The sequence below is a fragment of the Saccopteryx bilineata genome, chromosome 2 (assembly GCF_036850765.1).
Source record: "Saccopteryx bilineata isolate mSacBil1 chromosome 2, mSacBil1_pri_phased_curated, whole genome shotgun sequence".
Taxonomy (NCBI): Eukaryota; Metazoa; Chordata; class Mammalia; order Chiroptera; family Emballonuridae; genus Saccopteryx; species Saccopteryx bilineata.
The window spans coordinates 135,217,091-135,240,165 of record NC_089491.1 but is presented as its reverse complement, the minus strand read 5'-3'; the positions used below and the strand labels follow the sequence as shown (position 1 = coordinate 135,240,165).

The 23,075-nt window shown below is 54.4% G+C and overlaps 2 protein-coding genes across 5 annotated transcripts in view; one reads left to right on the top strand and one right to left on the bottom strand.

The window, feature by feature from the left end:
• The window catches only part of SPMIP11 (sperm microtubule inner protein 11), a 44,878-nt gene extending 43,015 nt beyond the window's left edge, over positions 1–1,863 (top strand). Inside the window, exon 4 of the mRNA XM_066257970.1 lies at positions 407–1,863. Within this exon, the coding sequence (XP_066114067.1) occupies positions 407–455 (49 nt within the window). The 3' untranslated portion in view covers positions 456–1,863. The remainder of the gene's footprint in view (positions 1–406) is intronic.
• Positions 1,068–21,761, bottom strand: ADCY6 (adenylate cyclase 6). 4 transcript variants are annotated; one of them, XM_066257968.1, is made up of 22 exons: positions 21,657–21,761; positions 16,025–16,883; positions 12,160–12,309; positions 11,670–11,791; positions 11,466–11,577; positions 11,172–11,299; positions 10,502–10,660; positions 10,285–10,426; positions 10,041–10,169; positions 9,752–9,777; positions 9,384–9,531; positions 9,054–9,151; positions 8,775–8,862; positions 8,493–8,609; positions 8,072–8,230; positions 7,594–7,772; positions 6,703–6,738; positions 6,486–6,615; positions 5,929–6,192; positions 4,949–5,153; positions 3,938–4,062; positions 1,068–3,722 (listed from the first exon to the last, which is right to left on the bottom strand). In XM_066257968.1, the coding sequence occupies exons 2-22, from the start codon at positions 16,880–16,882 to the stop codon at positions 3,597–3,599; spliced, it is 3,501 nt and encodes a 1,166-aa protein (XP_066114065.1). In that variant the 5' UTR covers position 16,883; positions 21,657–21,761; the 3' UTR covers positions 1,068–3,596. The 4 variants fall into 4 exon arrangements, with proteins under 4 accessions (XP_066114065.1, XP_066114063.1, XP_066114064.1 ...); XM_066257966.1 differs by having other exon boundaries at positions 21,671–21,739; XM_066257967.1 differs by lacking the exon at positions 21,657–21,761 and adding an exon at positions 21,097–21,280.
• Between the last annotated feature and the right edge of the window lie 1,314 nt (positions 21,762–23,075).

Sequence of the window (23,075 nt, the reverse complement as noted above, 5' to 3'; positions counted from 1 at the left end):
AGACTGTTTCATCTCTACTCAGGGAATAGAAGAGGTGGTTTGGGGCTTACCAGGGAAAGCTGGCCCCAAAAGTTGGGCAGTGGTGGCAGTCAAAGGAGTTCAAGACTTATCTGTGTGTTTCACCTTGTGGATATGACTTCTGAGCAGGCACAAGACAAGTGTCTATAGAACTGCTGTGGGAATCTGGGGAGTCTGCTCCCTTCCTTGCTGCCTCGCCACCACCCATTGGTGGTAGCCCTACTCCCTAGTCACTACCACTGCCCATTCTGCCCTGAGGCAGTCTTGGGAGTTATACTTAAAGACTCCCATACACACACACACACACACACACTCACACTCACACACACACACACTCACACTCACACTCAAGCTGGCCTGGCTGAATCTGAGACCCTCTCCTTTCCAGGTTTATGGATCACTCTATCCTCAGTGACAGACTCTTCAGGCTGTATTGAGCAGGATGTGTTTGCAGGACAAGCTGGACGGTGGAAGGACAAAGAAGGGGGAAGGAGGAAGAAGGTGTTCTGGTTCTGATGGCTGACTAATGAGTGGGAGGAGGGGATTGGATTCAAAATACAGAGTATACTTGAGATTGGACCAGAAGTCACTTGTATGCACTAAAAGTGAAGGGGAGGGAAATTATCCGAATGCCCAAATTCCTGTGAGATCAGGTCTGTACAGTCTTGAAGCAGCCAGAATGTGGTGTTTGCTTTGGGAGGGGCCAGGGCACTAGAAAGACCACCACAGAGGGTCCTAACCTCGTATGTGGAAGAGGTCAGACCACCACAGAGGGTCCTAACCTCGTATGTGGGAAGACACACTGGTCCACATGATGCTGAAGGGCCTAGAGGAGTTACGTTCTCTGAAGACACTGCACCTTCGCTTTGGCAGAGAGAACACCAGGTGAAGCCCTCTGACCACAGACAAGAGAAGTCCACTAAGCCCTCAGGCAGGAGGCTGCCTCCTACGCCAGCCTCTGCCAATTCTGACCCAACCCGGGGCCCAGAACAGCTGCACAGAACAGGAAATTTTACAAAGAGTTTGATTTTATTGATATTTAAATATATTAAATATTTCACTGAAATGCATGGTACATCACCCTCCCCCCTCCCACAGTGGTTACAGTATAAAACCAAGTCCCTGGGCCTCCCATTCATTGAGTCCTCGACCAGCTGGTGAGGAAGGGGACAATGGTAGCCCTGGGGAAGAGCATGGCTGGCACTGCGGTACGGGGAGTCAGGGTGTGGACAGGCCCTTCCCACCTAGCAAGAAGCAGAGACAAGCCATCCAAGACTGAGGTCTTCCCACTCTGGTCTCCTTATACCCTCAGCCCCACCTAATGACTCCAAGCAGTCCCTTCCTATCCAGTTATGGCTGTGGGGAAGGAAGCTAATTTTCTCTCTGGACCAACTAGTCTTTTCCCCTCCTCCTTCCTTGGCTAATCAAGTCCCTGATGGCCTGTTTAGTTGATGCATGAAGATACCCCAAGGTAAGCAGTTCAAATCAGAAACCAGGCCTCTACCAGGGGCTAAAGTCAGAAAGGGCATGAGGAAGGACAATAGTGTCACCTGCCCTAGCCCTGGATGGGCGGCTCAGTGGATAGAGCATCATCCTAGCACGCCAAATGCGTGGGGTTTGATCCCTGGTCAGGACACATATGAGAAGCAACCAATGAGTGCACAACTAAATGAAACAACTAAGTGGAACAACGAGTTGATGCTCTCTCTCTCTCTGTTTCTCTCTTTCAAATCAATGGAAAAATTAGAGAAGAAAAAAAAGAGTGCCACTTGCCCCTTCTATGTCCTACCCAGGAGCTCTGAAAACATCTCTCCTCTGCCTCTAATCACCTCCAAGACAAAGCAATCTTCAAGCAAAATTCAAGCTAATGACTCTGGCTTAAATAGGTACAGACAGAGAAGCCAAGGCACCTACTAATTCAGGCCAGAAGCAAGGAGGTTGAAGAGAAAGGGACAGAAAGAAGGCAGGGATAGGAAGGGAATATAGAGTCCAGCCTCCTAACCCTCCTGCCAACCCTTGCAGGCTTCATGGGGACTGGGGAGCCAGGAACATGCTAGAGTCAGGCTGAAGGCTAGGGAGGGCCAACTTTCACGTTTCCTGTCCCCATCCTCTAGTACCAGTATCTGGGTCCTCAGAGGGATCCCATGCTATCTCAATCCCAAAGCATACCACCTCCCAGACACCAGCTGGGGAACCCAGGAAGTTCCTGGGCCTCTGCCCACCAAACTCCAGATAGTTCAGGATTGGTCCCTGCCCCAGGGAAGGAGACAATCATGCCACACACAAGGCCCCCAAATGGCACTTAGAGATTTGGCACAAAAAGGACGCTTCTCCCCAGGGACCCCTGCTCTTGCTATGACCCTAAATCCCACTCCTGTGCAACCTGGGCATCGCTCTCCATTCCTTATTCTCAGAAGACAGAGGCCCAGAGGAGAGAGGCAGCCTGGAGTGGACAGCTGAGGAACAGGAGCACTAGGACACACAGCCCTGGAAAACAGACACACACATACACACACACACACACACACACACACACACACACACACACGAAGACCGACATGCACACACATTGCACAGACACACAGGGCCTCCCCAGTGCCAATGGCTTGGGGATCAGGGTCATCTTCCTCCGTGCCCTGGCCCTTTTCTTATTTGGCAATGGAAGGGGTAGAGATGCTGTGTCCCCCCTTGCCACCAGCAGACGACAGCAAGAGCCCTGAGGCAGACTGACCAGATCCTGACTTCCGGGTGCTCAGACCAGAGTGTGGCCCCACCCCTTTCCCCAGCCAGCCTGCTCTCTTTGGCATCTGCAGGTGAACTTCCAGCTCCTGATCTGACATCCCCACACAAATGCCTGCTCTCTGGCTAGGCATTTCACAGTACCAGTGAGGCCAGATGCCCCTTTCCCGGGTGCTTTACAGGAACTGGGGCTGAATCTGAGCTGTCAGAAGTCCCTTTGTTCCCCTTTGGGGACAGATCATGGGACTAGGATTTGGCAAATGGAAACATTCCACTGAAATATGGACAGATCTGGTCCCTAGAGCATCTCCCTCCTCTGCCCTGTGCCTGGGAGGGAGCCCTGGCTGGGGGGGGGGGTCCCCAGGACCGTGCTGGGGATTCAGGCATAGCAAAGGCAAACATGGAATAGGCACTCTTCACACCTGCCCCAGTCTTTGTACAAAATCTTCCCAGGAAAAAGGGAAAGGGCCCAGCCCTGAGCCTGTTGCCCAGACAGTGAAAGGGTGGGCATGGCAAGCTGCCATGTTCATCTTTCTGGCAGGACGGCTCCCACTGCCTCTGCTGCTGCCCCCTCCCCTGCTCCCAAAACTGGAAGAAAAGAGAGGGCACAGCCCCACCCCAATTTAAAAAGAAAGTCACTTGCAAAACCTTCTTGGTATGCCCCTTGTTCTCCAGCCTGAGGGCAGACGAGCATGGTCCAACATAGCCTGCAGAGGTGCTCCCCCTTGTGGCCAACAGGATCTTGAGGCTCAGTACCCCCTGCCACAGCTCCACCCAGCGAGCAGAGTCCACTCAAATGCCCACCTTGGTCCCTTTAGCTAAATTGTAGCTGGGGCCTGCTAACTGCTGGGCCCCCCATTGAGGAAGTAGGTAGTCATCTCTCCCTTGCCCTTCACCTTGACCACCCCTCGACACTCCAGCTGGTAGCCCTTGGCAGCTAGAACCTGGTACAGATCCGTGGTCACCTAGGAAGGTAGGAAGGGAGACTGCTTAGGCTGGGATCCTTCCTGCTACATCTGCAGGGACCCAGAGGTCCTCTCGTCACACTATCTGCCCTCCCCCAATCTCCACCCCTCCAACCACAGCATAATGCCACCCTACCAGTCTTCACAGCTGCAGAAAGGGACCTACAGAAGCCCCCTGGACCCAGCCCCATCCCCTCTGCTCACATTCCCCTTACCTGGATTCGGTCAGGAACCCCTGTGCTGTCCATCCGGCTAGAGACATTCACTGTGTTCCCCCAGATGTCATACTGTGGTTTCCGAGCCCCAATAACGCCTGCCACAACTGGGCCCATATTCAGTCCTGGGGTAGAGAGAGCAGTAAGATATTAAGACAAGTGGCTGTTCCAGAGTCAGCCCAGGGAGTTCTAGCCCCTTTAAAAGGACCCAGAGAAAAAGGCAGCAGTGGGACAAGTGTCCTGGTTGTAAAGAACAGCCCTGTCAGTCGAGGAGTTCCCTCAGGTCAAGACCGCTCTCTGTAACAGTAGCTACTCAACTGAATGTGCGCTGTGCCAACCACTCTGGTAGGCATTTCCATTAGTATTGCATCCTCTCAACAACCATAAAAGATAGGTATCATTATCCTCATTTTACAGACAAGGCAAGAGAAGCTAAGAAGTTAGATGACTTGCTAAATAAGCCAGTAAGTGGAATATCCAGAATTCAAACCAGATAGTCTGACTCCAGAACCCATGCTATTAATCATTCCCATCCTCAGCTCATCTGAGAAGTGCCTCTAGCCTGACCTGTGGTGGTGTAGTGAGTAAAGTGTTGACCTGGAACGCAGAGGTCGCCAGTCCAAAACCTGAGGTTTGCCCAGTCAAGGCACATACAGGAAGCAACAATGAATTGATGCTTCCCACTCCCCACACCCACTTTCTCCCTCTCCTCTCTAAAAAAAAAAAAAAAAAAAAAAAAAAAAGAGAGAGAGAGAGGAAGAGAGAAGCGCCTCTAAACAGACTGGCCATAGATAAGAGCACAGGTACTGGAGTTGACATAAACCTGGTTTTGAATCCCAGTTCAACCACTTACTAGTTTACTTAATCTCTGAGAGTCAGTTTGTCTGTAAAAGGGGATAATATGAGAACTGAAATGTGCTCACAAATGGCTAGTGGTGCCATCCTGCCTGCTCCCTCAGCTTCCCCAGAACCAGCCCTGGGAAAACCCTCCAGGCAACCAGGCCTTCTCACCAATCTTCATCTGGAAATTGTTGAAGGAGTGCTCATTGATGTACTTCATCTGCTCCATGAGCCGCATGGCGTAGTCAGCGAGGGCAGTGATGTGGGAGCGGCCCACTTGATCATAGGTGCTGGCATTCAGCCCCGAGGCAGCCATGTAGGTGCTACCAATCGTCTTGATCTTCTCCAGCTGTCGGAATCGCTCCTCGCTGATGATCTGGACAGCACAAAGGGACCCAGCTGTCAAGGCAAAGAGGCCAAACCCAGCCCTGCCCCTGTGCTCATTCCTTGCCATACCCTGGCCCCCTTCCCCACCACCCAGTCTCAGTAGCTCCTTCCTTTTAGTGAGAGAGCTTCCCTTCCAGCTGCTGCCCTCAATGCAGGACTGAGGAGCCAGGAAAACAGGTCTCCTTCACCAGGAAGCCATCAGAACCCAGGCCAAGGCTTGAACACAGCCCTTCAGGTCAGTAGTTCATTCACAGAATCCAGAACCACAGAAGGGACATCAAGCATCAATTACTCTAACCCTCACCTTTTGGGAAACTGAGTCCCAGAGTAAGGAAGTGCCTCCCCTCCAGAACGGCAGAAAGCCCATTCCTGATCCGGATGTTCAGGACACTTCCCTACATTTTGCTTCCATTTCCTCTATTCAGAGGAACCATCTTGCTTACTTGGCCTCATGGGACTCTGTCCACAGACTCTTGCCTTCCTCTTCCATGACATTCACCTGGTACCTATCCTGTCCCCTCCAGATCCTCTTGTCCTCCGTTGCTCCCCAACAAAGACAACCTTGCCCCGGTGATGCTCACTTCCTTGCTGCCTGTTAACACTTTCATGGGTCCCTATCCTGCCTCCACTGAACCTACCCTTACTCTTACCTCTAACTTTTCTGGATCCCATCAAATCTCCCTTCTCCACCCACCCCTTCCTTTCCTGGCCTTCTCAGCCAAAGTTCTCCCCACTCTGCTAGCATCAGCCAAGGGGACAAGTACCTCATCAAAGTCAGCGATGATCTCGTTAAGCAGCCGCAAGCACTCAACACCCTCATTGTTTGCCTCCAGCTCCACGTAGAACTCAGAGAAGTTGGCAATGGAGGCGAACATGACGGCCACACACTCACAGGACTGATAGTAGAGCTCATCGTTCCGGCGCTCCCGGGCCAGAAAGTGGGCGGCCACGTCCTTGGGCAGAATGTTATGCAGCAGCCTCCGGTTGTATGCCTGGAGCTCCTCCATCTCCTCCTTCTCCCCTGTGGCCTGTGGACACCACACCCATCACCCATTGCCCAACATTCACAAGGGGTGGGTGCGGGAGCCAACGCCTGGAGACGGGCCATCAGAGGGAACCACGAGGAAGAAAGGCATGGACAGATGAGGCCTAAAGAACAGGCAAGGGGGTAGAGGGGGCCAGGACAGGGACACAGAGAAGCCATGGAGCCAGGGTGGGCTTGGGGCAGCCAGAGCCTTGGCCAACTAATGGGATGCATTTCTGGCTTGACGCAGGCTCTGCCCCCAAAATCCTCCCCCTCAACCCCTATCCACCCACTCACCTGCAATTTCCAGAGAAAGTCCAGACGGGCAGTCGATTCCACCTGCTGAGCATGCAGATACAACGCCAGCGCAAACACCAGCAGAATCACGGGGGTCATGTATTTGAGTGCCACCCTCCCTGCAGCTGGGCTGCGGGTAAGCAGAGGCATGCTCAGCAACTGAGGGGGCATCTGGCAGCCACACCATTCCCTTCACTGCCCGAGAGCCCTCACTCACCAGTCCAGCCCATCGAAGGTCGCATTGAATGAAGCCCTGGCAGGAAGACACAACAGACAAGTCATCGGTTCTTCCTGGGATACTGAGGGGGCGTGGAAGGGGAGACAGGAACTACACTCACTCAGCACATACCATAAACCAGACATTGGGCCAGGGCTTTGCTTATATTCACTTATTAAGAGCAGAGGTTCCTGGCTCCTCTACCTACCAGCTGTGTGACCTGGAACAAGTTGCTTAACTCTCCGAGCCTGTTTCCTCATCAATAAAAGAGGGATCAGATCTAAATAATGCATGCCAAAGGCTTAGCACAGCACCTGACGTGCGGTAAGCCTTCACCAGTGTCAGTTACTATCTCTTTACAACTACCCTGTGATTAGGCAGCATTCTCATTTTACAGATGAGGAAATTGAGGCTCAGAAATGCTCGTTCATCTGTCCAAGGTCACACAGCTAGAGTGGCAGAGCAGGGATTCAAACCCAGTGGACTTCAGAGCGTTTTTCAACTATATCAAGCTATGACCACATATCACAAGGGATGGGGTTTTACAGAGAAAAAGCCAGTGTGATGTCCCAGGCAAAGCCCTCAAGCAGGAGTCAGAAGTTTTGGTTCCTAACCAGGGCTCTGCCACCAAGCAGCTGTGTGACCTACACGAGTGGATATGAAAGCATCATGCAAATTCAAAAGGGAATTTTTTTAAATGTCTAAACTAAAGACACAGGGGGTTCCCAGGACTGGTGTTTCCTTGGGGTGGCAGTCTGAGGCTATATGCTCGGAGATCCTCCACAGCCTCTTTTCCCTCCACAGGTAAGGGATGAGTGGTGACATCCAAGGGCACAGGGGCCTGAGTACCAGAGGCTCCTGGGGAATGAAAGGGCCCAAGAATGAACTCACATGCCATGGACACCAAGCAGCAGATCGTAGTTGTCAAAGATGGTGGCTGGGGGGCCCAGCAGAAGCAGCACCAAATAAATGAGCCCCAGGACAAAGATCATGGCCAGCTTCCCGATGCTGCTGATGTGCAGGAAGACAGAGCTGGCCAACAGACTCAACAGCACGTTCCCGACAAAGTACTGGGGGCAACAGCAAGGCAGTGTTGGGTGAAGGTCAAAGCCAAGGTGCCCCCATGCAGACAGCCCTGCGCTCCCCTGCCTGACCTAAGCTTCCCTCCTCAACCTCGAACTTGAACCCCCTTCACCCTCCACAGTCAACCCCTACAGCACATCACGGCCCCTGGCTGCTCCCAAGTTGGCAACTCTGGTGAGATCCTGGGTCCCCAGAGCCCAGCACCAGGCCTGGATTATAGAGGAGTCAATAACAGGTGCTGATGAGGAAAGCCCACCCCTGCCCTGCCTGAGCACTGCTTGGACACCTCAGGGAAGCTGCAGGTGGGTGCAGTGCCCTCACACAGGGGAGCATCAAGGCCCAGAGAGTAATTGAGCTGCTGCAGGTGGCAGGCGGTGATGTCAGCAGGTGTTAAATTCAGCATCCGGGCTGCACAGGTCCGTATGGGGGTGTGGTTACAGGTAAACTGCAGAAGTGGGAAGAAGTATATCAGGATACCCAAGGAAGGGAGGGGTCACAAGGGCCATGCCCAGGTTCCTTATACCCCAGGGGCCCAAGTTTTGAGGGATAACAAAAGGTGGGGAGATCAAAGAGGAGGGAGGACTGAAGTTGACCTCACTCCCTCCTTTCAGAAAGCAGGCTCCCTGAGGGTAGGAAATGTGCTTTATTCATCTCTGTACCCCAGCGCCCAGAGCAGTGCTCAGCACACAGGAGGGATGGATTTTTACCATGCTGGCGATGGTGGAGGTAAACACAAGCAGGACCGAAAAGATGCCAACCGCAGTGCTGTGTGCCCGTGAGCGGACAATGCTATGGGACAGACGTTGCAGGGCCTTAGGGAAAAGCTGTAGGTAGATGAGAGATGAGTTAGAGGTCACACCAGCCAGGGGGTAAGACCACCCGGGGTGGGGCCCAATGGAAGAGATAAGACCTTCTCCTCCCTCTCCCCAGGTCATCACCGCTGGCCCAGGCTGCCCTCCAGCACCAGCCCTGGAGGGCTCCCTACTCACAGAGCCACAGGAGTACACGGCACACGTCAGCACAGTGACCAGCAGTAGCAGGAAGATCCCGGCATAGATCCCAAGCATCAGCGTGGAGCTGGGGCAGAAGAGAACCCAAGAAAATGTTACTCTGGGAGGTCTGGGTGTTCTTGCCCCACTCCCCACTCCCCACTCCCCAGAGGGGCAGGGCGCAGGCTCCAGGGACTGTGGGCTCATGTGGGTGTTTAGGAAGGTTCTAGGAAGTGCTGGAGGAAAGACAGGCCAAGCAAGGAGGGGCAGGTCTCTCACTGTGGGAAGACAAGGAGCTGGATGAAGCAGATGAAACAGAAGACCAACAGGGCACAGGCCACGTAGACTCCAAAACGGGGATCCACCTTCAGCGAGTACTGAGGGAGAGGAGGCTGAGCTGGTGCTGGGCTCTGCCCTGGGCAGACAGGGCACCACCAGGGGCCACAGGGAGAAGCAGTCGACTCAATTGGCAGGAATCCCCACCCTGCCCTGTGGTCACTTCCCCATTCCCCAAAACCTGCTCTGTTCCCTCACCTGTGTTTAGGCTTCCCTTGCCCAGACCTGCCTGCTCCCTCAGACCCCCTCCTTCTGCCCCAGCACCCCCCAAACCTTCTTTTCAAGATCCTCTCTCTGAAAGGTGAGCAGGAACCGGCGCACGTGGTCCTTGCGCAGCTGATCTATGCTGCGGGCATCAATGGCACGGCCCAGGAACTCATCTACTTCATCTTCAGGGTTCAGGGCATCTTGGGCGCCCCGGCTGAGGGCAGGGGACACGGCTTCACCAGGTGCATGAGCATGGCCACGTGAGAAGCAATGAGAAGGGAAGGCATGAGCAGCACCCGGAGGGAATGTGAGCGAGTGTGTGGCACCTGCTCGCCCAAGACACATCTAAGGTCCAGGAGAAGAGGGACCCTCTGCTCCCACAACCCTGATTCAGGTATGCCTCCCCCGCCTCCCTCCTCAGTAGCCCAACTTACTTATCTTTGCTGGAATCATCAATGCCCTGGAGGAAAGGGACAGAGAATGCGAGTGAGATGGAGGTCGTCTATCCTGCTTCCCCATCCCTAACACGGAGCTGAGGGTTCCCCCATACACTTTGGGGAACTTGGGACCCCTGGGATGAAATAATCCCTCTTACCCCCAATAACAGAAATCATTCATAGAAACAGGAGCCATGACAAGAGAGTCAGAAGAGGGAAGGGGAACATGGAGCATTAAGGGAGACAAGAAAAGTGAGGCCCAGGTCCTGGTGCGGCAGGCCCTTACCATCTGGCGGAAAGCCTTGGAATCCTTGGTCCGGGAGAAGGCACGGTCGGGCACCCAGCGTGGCATCAGCCCTTCCATGGAGTTGGCCCGTGTCCGCTGAAGCTTGGCCAGCATGGCCTTCTCCTCTTTCTATGTGGGCAGCACAGGTACAGACTCAGGAAAGGAGCTCAGAGAAGGCTTCTGCCTGTACCCCCAATCTGTCCTCCTTGCCCCCTGCCCTTCCCCTGACCCGCCCTGGCCTGACCCGTTTCTGGCTGGTGCCCAGGATGAGGAAGGTCTCAATGTGCTGCTCCTTGAGGTACGCATTGCGCTCACCGCCATGGCCGGGCTCCACCTCGTAGTCCCCGTTCAGGTACTGCAGCGTGGCCCGAGTGATGTGGATGCGGCTGTGCGGGTACGGGAGGGTGAGCCCTGGGCTCTCCCTCCTTGTCCCCATCCACACCCCTTGGACCCACACTCACCCGGCCCGGCCCCCTGCCTCCATGTGGTTGGCCAGAGTCACATCATTGGACCACACATCAAACTGCCATTTCCGCAGGCCAAGGACACCGCAGTGCACGCGCCCACTGTGGATGCCCACGCGCATGTTCACGTTCACACCTGTCACCTCACGTACCAGCCTGGGAGGAGGCAGCTCTGGCTCAGCTTCTGGCATGGTCTTCCCCACTCCCAGCCCAAAGCCTGGGCCCTCCGCTCCCCTCAGAGCTGGTGGGAAGGACAGACCCAGATACAGGGCACAGGAGCACAGCCCTGGCTGGATGTGGACAGAGGGCTGCATGGGGCTCAAGAGCAAAGGTTTGAGAATTGTGTTCACTGGCAGCGGCCCAGCAGCATTTGTGGAACTGAGCAGGAGAGGAAGAACCACCATTCTCCCCATGGGCCTGTTCAGCTGGCATTCTCTCCAGCCCCTGTGCCCCTCACCCTGCCCCCCCCACTCTATCCCAACTGGCTGGAGTCTCAGATACACAGAAGTCTTTACACAGACTAGAGAAAGATGCATCCTCCTCCCCAGTGATGAATCTCGAAAAGAAACTGGCCAAGTCTAAGGGAAAACTCTGACGACATATCAAAGGGTAGGAGCAGTCTGGGGCACCCTCAGTTCCAGGAAGACCAGGAGGGGGTGCTACTTACGAGATAGCCTCAATCATGTCCACCCCCATCTCCACACAGCAGTGGGCATGGTCTGCCCGGGCCTCCGGCAACCCTGACACACAGTAGTAACAGTCCCCTAAGATCTTGATCCTCAGGCAGTGATTTTCCTAAAGGGGAAAGAGTTGGGGGAGAGTCACCCTATTCCCTGGTCCATGCCGCCCGCCTGGCCCACTGCCCTGACTGCAGGCACTCTCTGCCCCCACACCCTCAGGCTGCCACCAGTGAGGCTGTGCTCTCACCAGTCAACCCCACCCCAGACTCCAGCACCCTCACCGCAGCCAGCTTGTCAAACCGGGCAAAGAGCTCGTTCAGGGTCATGACCAGCTCCTGGGCAGTGCACTGGGATGCCAGGCTGGTGAAACCTTCAATATCTGCAAACAGGATGCTGTGGACGATGGCAGAAGATGGAAGTGCCATATGGCCCTCAAAGTCTCCCAGACTCCCCACTTCTCCTGGCATCCTCCTATCCCACCCTACCTGACATTGTCATGCTTCTGGATGTAGATCTTGTGGAACATCATGTCTTCTTTCTTCGTGTTGATGTCTTCCTTCATCTCCATGGCAACATGCTGAGGCAGCACCGACAGCAGCAGCCGCTCCTAGACCAGTGGTTCCAACAGGGCACATTATTTTCTTGGCCGCACTTTTCAATCCCTCCTGGTTCCTCCACATCCCCAGAGCCCTCCCAGACCTCTATGGAGACCTGACCCTCCTCCGTTACAGCCCTCAGCAGATGGAGATCCCAGCCCTCTCTGACCACCCTACATTCAGCCACCCCTCAGATATGCTCCAGCTACTACCCAGCACCCCCAGACAGAACAGAAACCCCAATGTCACAGAGCCTCTCTGATACACAATCAGGAAATCATTCACACTTATTCCACAGAGTCGTATGAGGCAGCAGATCCAACCTGCAAGTTATTTGGGGTGAGGGAGGGGAAGGCCGCCTCAGGGAGAACAGCCTCACCTGCTGCCGATTCTCACGCTGCAGGTGCAGCCGGGCTTGGATGTAACCACGGGTCTCCTGGAAGGCCTGGCGCTGAGACACCTCAGCCGGGTAATGTGTGCAGATGCCAATGACATTGGTGCAGAGGAACAGCAGCATGTTGGCACCGAGCTGCAAGAGGTGGCAGAGGCAGATGGGTGACCAGCCTGCCCATGCACAAGCATGACTAGCTAGATTCTGTAGATGAACTCCTTTGGGGAGGAAGTCAGGATCCTGTGCCATCTGTCCTCAAGCTGTCCCCACCTCTGCAATACATCTCCCTTATCCCCTTCCAGCTCCCTTCCTGGCTCACTCTATGGCTATAAATGAGATCTTTTAACAGCTCCTGGGAGCAGAAGCACAAAACAGAGCCAGGTAGGTCACAGGCATGAGCCCAGCACACGATGATTTCCTGCCCCACAAACACCCTAAACTAAAAACAAACATGGCTGCTTCTGCATGTGGTTCTCCTTGCAGCACAAGTCCCAGGAGACCTGAGCTCTACACCCTCCAGTGAGTGCCCAGGACAAGTCATCTCTCTGGGCCTCTGTTCATATAGAACCTGGAGAGGGAGGACAGGACCCTCCCCACCCTGATATAGTAATAATTACTATTATTGTTACTAGAGTTAATTTGTTTGCTGCCTACCATATGCCTAGATTCTATATATGTGTCTTCTATACATTAATAAGTATATTTCTCACAACTCTATGAAATAAATGACACTATCTCATTTCAAAGATAAGGGACTCAGGCCCAGAGAAGCTAAGTAACTTGCCCAAGATCACACAGCTAATAGTGACTGGTGTGGGACTTGCATCCAGGACAGTCAGACTCCACATCTTCTGTCCTAACCCTACTGTACAGTACATGCCAGATGTCCAAGGTTCCCACTCACTCCACTTTTCCAAGCTCTTGAGGCCCAGCCTCACAGCCCAGGCTTGGGAATCATCAATGCTACAGACATGAAGAACCCTTCCTAACTGGGATGGGTGCCATCAAGCCCAGCCACCCCCAACACTTGGCCCAGCCAGGCCCCATGACCTGGGACCCTGATCCCAGGATGTTCAGCCCGCAATTATCATCAGTCGCAATGACTGGAGAGCAAGTTTAAAGGAAGCCAGCCTCAGTGCTTCTGGAAATTCAAGGGTTAACCCAGCATTTGTGGCTCCACCCCAGAGTTGGCTGGTACAGGCTCTGGTTTTGGGAAAAGGGAGGGAAAGAGCACCAACTGGAAGGGAGGAGTTCTGGGCTCTTCCCACAACCAGAACTAGTCCTCCAAATCAGGCATGTCACTTAATCTCTAGGACCTCAGTTTCACTTTTCTTGGGTAAAACGGAGCGGGGTGGTCTGGCTAATCCCTGAGCCATTCCCAGCTCTGACCCTCTCACATGGCCTCCCAGTCCAGCTCACAAGGCCCCCCTCCCAGCAGCAGGGGTGAAGAGGGGGCACACTATCTCCCTCAGGGGTTTCTAAGAATAGCCCCCAGTGGGGGAGAAGGAGAGGGGGGGCAAATCAAGCAACTTCCCTTCCTGGCCCCAGGAGCCCAAGAGGAAAATGTGAGTCATGGTGGAGGGAAGGGGAAGGGGGACAAGAGACTGAAATAGATCTGTACCCAGACCCCTATCGAACTGTGAGAAAAAAAATGGATGCCAGGGCACTCTAGGAGACTCCTGGCTGAGCAGAGTTAACTGTGTGAAACTCCAAGTATGTCTGCATGAGTGGGTCAGAGGAGACTAACGGCTCCTTTCTGTCAGTATGAGTGGGGCTGGGGCTGGGAAGGCACTGCCCAAGGAGCCTAGAAAGGGGGCCACATCCCCACCCCATCCAGAATTTAGAGGCCACCTGGGTGCAGGGAATGGTCCTCAGCTCAAAGAGGAGGTATGGACAGCCCTGGCCACAGGGACTAGCACAGGGGGGGGGTGATTTCTCTACTTGTCCCAAGAATATGCCTGCTGGGACCCACTGGGTAAGGTTGCAGCCAGGTGCCCCTGGGGAGGCAGAGGCCGGCATAGTGTTGGCCTCCATGGGACTGTGCCTCCCCAGTCAGCCCCTGGGCCTGGCTCTGGGCACCATGCCGGCTGAGAGCAGGGGAGAGATACCCATCCACCCCTGGCCAGCCAGAGAGGATGGAGGGTGGGTGGGGAGGGAGGCACCACCTCCAAGCTCCACCTTCCCTAGAAGGCCAGTCCAAGTGCAAAGCCCAGTTTGATAGCTACCCTTGGGGGAATTGGGGAACTAGCAGGGGCAGAAGGACCCTGGCCCTTTAAGAGGTCTGACAATGCCCTGTGGGCACATGGACACACATTCCATAAACAAAAGGGCTATAAAGTTACTTTTAAAAAGGTACATTCTGTTCTGGGAGCACAGGCTCAGCAGGGAAGGGCATCAGCCAGAGCACCCAGCTTCTCACCCTGGGAGCCCCAGGCAACTTCCTCTTTGTGGGTAGGGCTAGGGTGGGCTACAGGTCACAAGCTCTGGGCAAGGCAGAGGTGGGCTGCCTCAAACCCTGAGCAAAACACAGGACAGCAACCTCTAAATCAGGGTGCTGTTTACAGGATCGTGAGGTGTGCTGGTTGGAGGGGGTGTGCCATCAGCAGCCCCTGAATGATCACCTGGGTAAGAAAGCCTGGTCTCTGCTCCCTGGTCAGGGAGATGACATGATGGCAAATTCCACAAGCTCATGTGTCTCTGAAAGGGACTTCCCAGATGCCCCCTCACTGGGTATCACCCCCTACAGGACTCCCCACACCCTGCCCCAGGTGTGAAGGCTGCCCTGCCTTGTCATTAGACTCACTCTGGGAGAAGGTGGGGCCCTGACAGCAAGATCATGAGGTAGATACTATTTTTATCCCAGTTTTATGGACTGGGAAACAAAGGCTGGGAGAGGCGAGCTTAGCTGTCTAGGATATCACATAGGAAAGAGGACAGCCCAGCCTGACCTGTGGTGGCGCAGTGGATAGAGCATGGACCTGAACTGAGGTCGCCAGTTCAAAACCCGGAGCTTGCCCAGTCAAGGCACATATGGGAGTTGATGCTTCCTGCTCCTCCCCCCTTCTCTCTCTCTCCTCTCTCTCTAAAAATGAATAAATAAAATCTAAAAATAACAAAAACAAGAGCACAGCCCGTTGGACACCAGGTTCTGCTGCAGTGAAGTCACTGCTTCTCACTCAACACCATGCCAGAAAGCCCCATCTCAGGGACCCCTGGTGCCTCCTGAGAGAGGGCAGGATAAGATCAGACCCTAACACCCCTCTCTTCTACAGTCCCACTCCATTCAAACCATTCCCAGCCGAGGAGATAACTGATACCACTTGCACCTTCCTTGTCCTCTCAGAGACAGGCTTGGCCCAGGAGAAAGGTGATCCCTTTCTTGCTAACTCCACCTAACACTTGCTCAGTCCCTCCCGATCACCACCTAGAGCTGCTTTCCAGAGAAGGCACCAGGGCCTGTGTCTCAGGTGTCAACTTGGGGCCAGGTATGTCAAGGCCTGGATGGTAACCTACACTGCCCTCTGGCCTGAAGCATCACTGTCCTATCTCCAGCCCTACATTATGTTACTATAGGCTGCACTAGACTATTTCAAGGGACTTGGGCCAAAGAGATATAGACTGTGACCCTCAGCGAGAGTAAAGGCTGGGGTCCTGCAGCACTCCCTCTCCCCAACAGTGCCCTCTGCCCCAGACCCCAAAGAAAAGCCAGCCCCTGAAATTTGGCCTCCCATTACTTGCCCCTCCTCCCAGATACACCAGACATCCCTGCATCCAATATCCACCCATGACTCACCCACCCTCGATTACCAAACCCCTCCTCATTTCCAGCCTGGTGCCCTCCCTGGCCACCCACCTGTTTCCAGAGGAAGACATCACCAAGGTTGAGTTGCCAGGCCAAGATCAAATGCAGGGTGGAGAGGCCCAGGCCACTGAAGACAGCCGCCCGCATGCGGATGGGTAGGAGCGTGTAGGTGATGTAGACAAAGAACATGGGGCACCAGAGGCCTACGGATGGGCTGTGAGGGTTGGCTGCCAGTGCACCTCCGACCTGCACGGCCGCCAGGATGCCCAGCACCACGTAGCTCACCACCCACATGGAGTCCTGGCGGAAGCTGTGTCGGTTACACACCACCATGAGCACCACGAAGAGGAGGGCCGCACAGGCCAGCAGGGCCACATAGGCGGGCTGCGGGCGGCGGGGCGCAGCATGGAAGGCCAGCAGCACAGCCGCGAGCAGCACAAGCACTGCCATCAGCAGCGTGAGGCTGCTCTGGTTCATCTGGAAGAAGTACCGCTGGTACAGGCGCTCCAGCTTGGCTGAGCGGAACTGCTTTGACTGGAACACCCGCAGCAGTCGGCGCCAGCAGGATTGCCGGCTCCTGGGTGCTCCATTGGGTGCCACCTCAGCCAACCCAACTGCTGCTGTCGTCTCAGTGTCCTCAAAGCCCAGGGCCACGGCTCGCAGCCCCAGCTCAGTGCGCTTGCCCGGGCCACCCCTCCTGATGAAGGCCTCGTCCTGCCAGGGGCACCGAGGTGGGGCTGCAGGGGTGGGGCTAGGTGGCTGTGCATCCTGGAGGCAGCTCATATAGCGGGGCGTGCAGAAGCCACTGGTCCGTGTCCTGTGACGAGGGCGCTTCTGCCCATTGCGTTCACCCCAGGCTGTCTTCCGCTCATCCACTTTGGGGACCAGAAGGCCACTAAACCATGACATGCTGCAGGGAGGAAAGGAATGTGATGGTATTAATCTCACCAGCATAGCCTGCCACCACCACTAGCTATTATTAACTGAGCACTTCCAATTGCCAAGTTCAGTGCTTCCAACACATCATCCTCATAAAATGACTCTGAGGAAGGTAATGGTATTCCAATTCAACAGGTGAGGAAATGAGACAGAAGGAGGTGAGGGAACTTGCCCAAGATCAAAGAGCCACATAAGTGTAAGAACCAAGATTCTAAACCCAGATCCATCTGATTCCAAAGCAGGATCCTCAAATATTCACCTCTTCCCTAAAAGGCACTAATTTCTTGGTGATTACAGACTCAAGTGCCTGTTTCAACAAGCAAAGCCCCCTTGGTTCAGGAGAGTGCACACCCTGAGAGTGCACGAGGCAAGCACCAGCCCACACCAAGAGATTGTTGCCTCTGGCGTCCCAGTGGAGCCTGATGATATTTCAACAGAAGCTGAAGACAAATATGTAGATTTTAATGACACATCTCCTGATTTTTAAGTGTTGGCAAGTAACTCACATTTTTCAACCCTACAAGCCAAAGAAATCAAGTCTGTGGAATGGATTCAGCCTGAGCTGCCAGTCGGTGACCTCTGTACAAGAGGGACTCTTTCCACATCCTTCCCCATCTGAGCATGTGTACCATGCTCAGATACACACACTCACACACTATGTACATTTCTGCAAGCTAAATTCAGCTTCTGCCTCAGGTCACAGCTTACATGGACTGTCCTCAGGAAAGATCTCCCAGCTAAATTTGGCCGCCTGTTTACCCTTGGTACGTTTTGTTTATGGTACTTATCACAATTGTAATTAAATCATCCTTTGCTTAATGTGTGTCTCTGCCCCTCTGACTATACACAGATTATATCTATTTTTCCCAGCACCAAGTACTGAACTTGGCTCATAGTAAGGACTCAATACATTTTATTTTGAAAAGATAGAAAGCTCAAGGTTTTGGTATAGATTAGCTAACATGAAATAATAATGATGGTGATAAGCTTATGATTCTTCATCTCTCCCACTGCACTCCAGTCCTCTTAGCCTCTTTGCTGGTCCCCAATACACTGTGCACAGGCCAGCCTGGGACCTTGCTGCTTGCTGTTCCCTCTGCCTGGAACAAGAGCTCCTCCAGGTCACAGCTCAAAAGTCCCCTTATCATGAGTTTCCCCTGACCACTCTATTAAAATAGCAACCTCTTTCCTGGAGCTCCTATCTTTCTTCCTAGCTTTATGCTTTATTTTTCTCCACAGCTCTTATCAGCAACTGCCATTCTATATATTTTTCTTATTTGTTGAATGTCTGCCCCTCCTAACTGGAATGTCAACTTCATGAAAGCAAGGATTTAGGCCTATGTTTCTCACTGCTATTTCTGCAACCTCCCTAGGGTAGAAATAAGTGTTCACTGAGTAAATGGTTCGGTGGATGGATAATACTCTCATGTACTCTTTCGGTGCTTTAAACTGTTCAAGGGCTATTCACATGCCTAATACCATCTGATCTTCACCAAAACCCTGTGAAGCTGATTCTGTGGCCACCTAGGGCACAGGACAGCTTTGACAGGAAAAAAAATACTGAGATCCACTGCAGTTTTATATAGCTGGCCCAAGTTACAGAGATCACGAGTAACCAAATCAGCCCCAGGGCTCAGGTCTCCTGGAGTGAAGTGTGTTAAATTGTTTGAGGGACTCCATGACAACACCCTCAATGTGTATTCTTGCTGAGCTCAGCTCCAGAGGTGAGGATCAGAGCACTGTCATATGTGGATGCCTGTGTCCTCACCAGGGCCACACTCCTCCATGCCCACAGGGCACCCTGGGGGCTCGTCCTTGTACTTAAACCTGCCGTTAGCAGCACTGACATTTGTACTCACTAGGGGACAAGTGCTTGCCCTAAGTGGCCACAGGACCAGCCGCTCTAGCCAGACAAGCAGTGCTCCAAGCAGATGCCAAGAGGTCCAAAAAGCACAGTGCAAACTAGTATCTCTCTGCACAGAGGAAACCCCCACCCCTGGTTCATCCTCAGCCAAATTTTCTTTGTATCCCTTCTCCTATAACCCACAGAGCTGCGGGGCCCTTCAGACTCCTTAACATCACCGGCAGCACCATCTGGAGGGGAAAATGAGAAACCCAAGGCTTTATGATCAGGCTGTCATCTGCAAAAGGTCACCAAAGAAAGCCTGACTCTTGAAAATACTTCATTAAAAGCATGATCTTTGGAGAAAAAACAGGTTTCAAACCTTATTGTGATTATTTGCTATCCTCACAGCCTTGGACAAATTACTTAACCTGCCTGCATCAGTTTCCTCATCTGTAAAATGGGATTAGTAATAGCTGCAAGGAAAGACTCTAATGATACCTATCACATAGTACACAATAAATAGTTCTTCTCCCCACCCTATGCCACTTTGAACCCAAAACTCTGCCAGTGTCCAAGAAATGCAAAGACAGAAAAGTCATGAGCAAGAACATCTCCCCAGTCAGTCAGACGCCTGGTTCTATCAGTCCCTGTGTCCTGGACTGTCAGTCCCCAGAGCTGCTGGAGACAGAGCCCAGAGTGAGCAGGTTTCCCACCCCACCCCGTTACATTTTGCCTCAGCCTCTTCCCACTTATGAGTCCCCTGATCTGTAAAACACTACCCCCACCAGCTCCACTAGCCCAGACCTCCATTCCCAAAGGACCTTTTTCTGGCCATGTTCCAGCCCGCCTGGAAGCACATCCTAGCATCTGCCTCATACCCACAGTGGAAAGGGCAGATACTGTCCAGGGGAACACATGACCCTCCCAAGAACACTAACTCCCACAAGGGGATAGCTTGAGAGCTCTGTAATTGTCCGACCAACTGCAACCATCCCACCCTGGGCTCTACTCCAGGCACTGCCCATCTTAGAGAACTCACCCCATCTCAGGCTGGTATGGCAGGGAACAGGAGAGGGCACTGTTCAAAGCCACAAAACTTCCCTATATGGTCCCCAACACTCCCTGCCCAAGAACTCATCACTATGAACCACAGACCACCTCCCTCTTCCCCAGAGACAGACTCCTGAGCACGTGCCAATGATCTCCTCCTCCCCTGGCCCCTGGTCTCTTCACTCCTACAGATCTGCTGCTCCAGTCACCACTGGTTCCCACAGCCAAAGCCATGTCCATTCAACCTGGCAGACTGAGGCCCAGCGCCTCCCATACCTCAACTCCTTCCCAAATGCCGATCCTCCAGCCTAAGACCCAAAGTCTGAAGCAGGCCAAGGCCCAGCACCAAAGATGGCTCCATCCACTGCTTTGCCCAAGCCCTCTTCTTGGCTACCTCCTGTCCATCCGCTCTCCAGGGCACCTCTGTCCCTGCCCTCATTGGCAAAAGGAGGTCCCAGGGGATTTAATATTACTTCAGAAAAGTTCATGGCAAAAGGCACTGTCCAGGCAAGGCACTTCAGTGCCAGCACCACCTACCATGCTGGGGCCTCAATTCCAGGCCTTTCCAGATGTAGAGAAGCCTCCCCAGGGCATGTATCTGGAAGTCCAGCATTGCCTTCTCTTTGTCTCCCCAGCCCTTGGTTCCCCAAAGACTGCAGAAGGCTCCCACCTCCAACCCCAACCACACAGCCCCACCAGGCTGCTCCACGCAGGGACACTCTGGTAAGACGAGGGTATGGGGAAAGCTTCCCGCCGCCAGACCCACCCCGAGCTTTGCAGTAAGGCCCCAGAGCCGGTTTTCAGTCTGCTCCCCGGGCCCACACGGCAGCGGCCCTGACACCACCCCTCCCCTTCATTCCCAAAGTCTGGGAGAAGAGGAGGGGGACTCCTGCAGACAGAGGCATCCCTCCTTCCGCCCACGCTACCTTTCCTTCCCCGAAACACAATCACACTCTACCCCAAACTTAGGAGGCTCACCCCACTGCAAAAACCTCAGGACAGCGCCTCCCCCAGTGCACTCCTTTGCCCCTGGTTGGAACCAGCCGGGAATTTGCTCCGGGTGGAGGAAGGGACGCGCGCCGCAGGGAGTGAGGGCCGGAAGCCTTGAGACCCCCATCTCCTCCCCGACTGCCCTCCGCCAGACCCAACAGCCTCGGACTCCTCTCAAATACTCTCGAGATTCCCCATCCCCGCTTCCGCGCCCCACCAAGAAACTCTCGGAGCCGAGCGGGAGTCCTCTAGCCTCACCGAGCGCCCGCTTCCCCCCCAATTCCCGGGCGCGTATCACCTGCCCGCCCGGATCGGCGCCTCCCCCGGGCCTCCGCCCCGCCGCCCCCGCACGCTCCGGCCCGCGGGCCGGCCGTCCCGCAGTCCTGCTCCTTGCCCGCGCGTCCTGGCCGTCCCTCCAGCGGTCCGCCGTCGGCACGGCCCGCGCCCCCTCCTTGCTGTCCAGCGCAGCCGCCCTCTACCCCGGATCCAGAAGTCCCCTCCCCGTCGGCTCCCGGACTCCCCGCCTTAAAGGCACAAGTTCCTTTTGTCTGGGCACCCCTCCCCCTCCCCAGACGCCCAGCTAGGCGGCTCACTCCACTCCCCAGGAACAGCGCAGGGGTAGGGAGACTAAAGAGGGCGACCCCTCCCTCCTCGCGCCCCCTCCTCTCCTCGGGCCGCTTCCTCCCCCAGTCCTAGAAAACAATTAGCCACTGTTCTGGGATCAAGACCCCGGGGAGAGGGGGCCGTCCAGCCGGCTCCCGGTTCCCTCCACCCCGGAGCTGCATCCTCCAGCCTTCTCCCACCCTCACCCCTGGGGTCTCCTAGCACGCCAGCAAGCCACCCTCGCGCAGCAATTACCCCCCGCTCCGCACACGGAGGGTCGCCTTCTTTCCTGTCCAGGACCCATGGGGCTGAACCGGTGTAGGGCGCCCACTTCTCCCTCCTCCCTTCCTCCTTCTCCCAGCCCCCGCCCTGCCTGCCACGGCCCTGCTCCCTCCCGCGGGAGCTCTGTTTAATAATTAATTAAGATTTCATTCTACAAGGCTCCAGGTGTGCGAGGCCTGCTTCCCCGCGCGCAATTTTTCCTCCTCCCCCAACTCTCTGGGGCACCGGCCGCGGCGCGAACCTACTGCACCCAGAGCCCAGAAGGGGGAATTGAGGGACGGGGCACTCTCCACTTACCCACGGGCTCAAACTCTCTCTGGGGAGCTCCTCCCCGGCACCTGCCAACCTGCACAGTGCCCCCCGCCCCACCCCCAGCACTTTTTACGCAAAGGGTAGTGCTTCCCTGCTGACGGGGGCTGGGGGAATGTGATTAGGGAGTATATTGATTGCTAGGCGCACGAATTGAAATATTGTTTGGGACTTTATTTCCCACATTTCTAAGCACGGAGGAGCAACCCAAGTTACCTGGGTGATGGGAAAATTTTGTGGAAGCTGCTTTAACCCTTTGAGGGTTAGACAGGAAAGGGGAAGAGGGTTAATTCCCAGGACGTAGATGAGTCTGACAAGTTAGAGGGGTGCCATTACTTCAGAGCTTTAAATATATAGGATATTAGAGCATAATGGGTCACAAAAATGATTAATTCAGCTGCTATACTTTTGGTCATTATAATAGCATTAATAGTCATTATATGGCATTTTCTTTCTTTTTTTTTTTTTTTTTGTATTTTTCTGAAGCTAGAAACGGGGAGAGACAGCCAGACTCCCGGATGCGCCCGACCGGGATCCACCCGGCATGTCCACCAGGGGGCGATGCTCTGCCCCTCCGGGGCGTCGCTCTGCCGCGACCAGAGCCACTCTAGCGCCTGGGGCAGAGGCCAAGGAGCCGTCCCCAGCGCCTGGGCCATCTTTGCTCCAATGGAGCCTTGGTTGCGGGAGGGGAAGAGAGAGACAGAGAGGAAGGAGAGGGGGACAGGTGGAGAAGCAGATGGGCGCTTCTCCTGTGTGCCCTGGCCGGGAATCGAACCCAGGACTTCTGCACGCCAGGCCGATGCTCTACCACTGAGCCAACCGGCCAGGGCCTTTTTTTTTTTTTTTTTTTTAACAGAGGCAGAGATAGGGACAGACAGACAGGAACGGAGAGAGATGAGAAGCATCAATCATCAGTTTCTCGTACGGTGTTGCGACTTCTTAGTTGTTCATTGATTGCTTTCTCACATGTGCCTTGACAGCAGGCCTTCAGCAGACCGAGTAACCCCCTGCTGGAGCCAGCGACCTTGGGTCCAAGCTGGTGAGCTCTTTGCTCAAGCCAGATGAGCCCGCGTTCAAGCTGGC

Coding starts and splice junctions, on each gene's coding strand:
- ADCY6 (XM_066257966.1), bottom strand. CDS start 21,705: ATGGGTCCTGGACAGGAAAGAAGGCGACCCTCCGT. Junction 7,773..8,071: donor CCACCTGCAGCTTCCCTGAG/GTGTCCAAGCAG, acceptor TGTTGCCCCCAG/TACTTTGTCGGGAACGTGCT. Junction 5,154..5,928: donor TCATCGCTGACTTTGATGAG/GTACTTGTCCCC, acceptor TGTGCTGTCCAG/ATCATCAGCGAGGAGCGATT.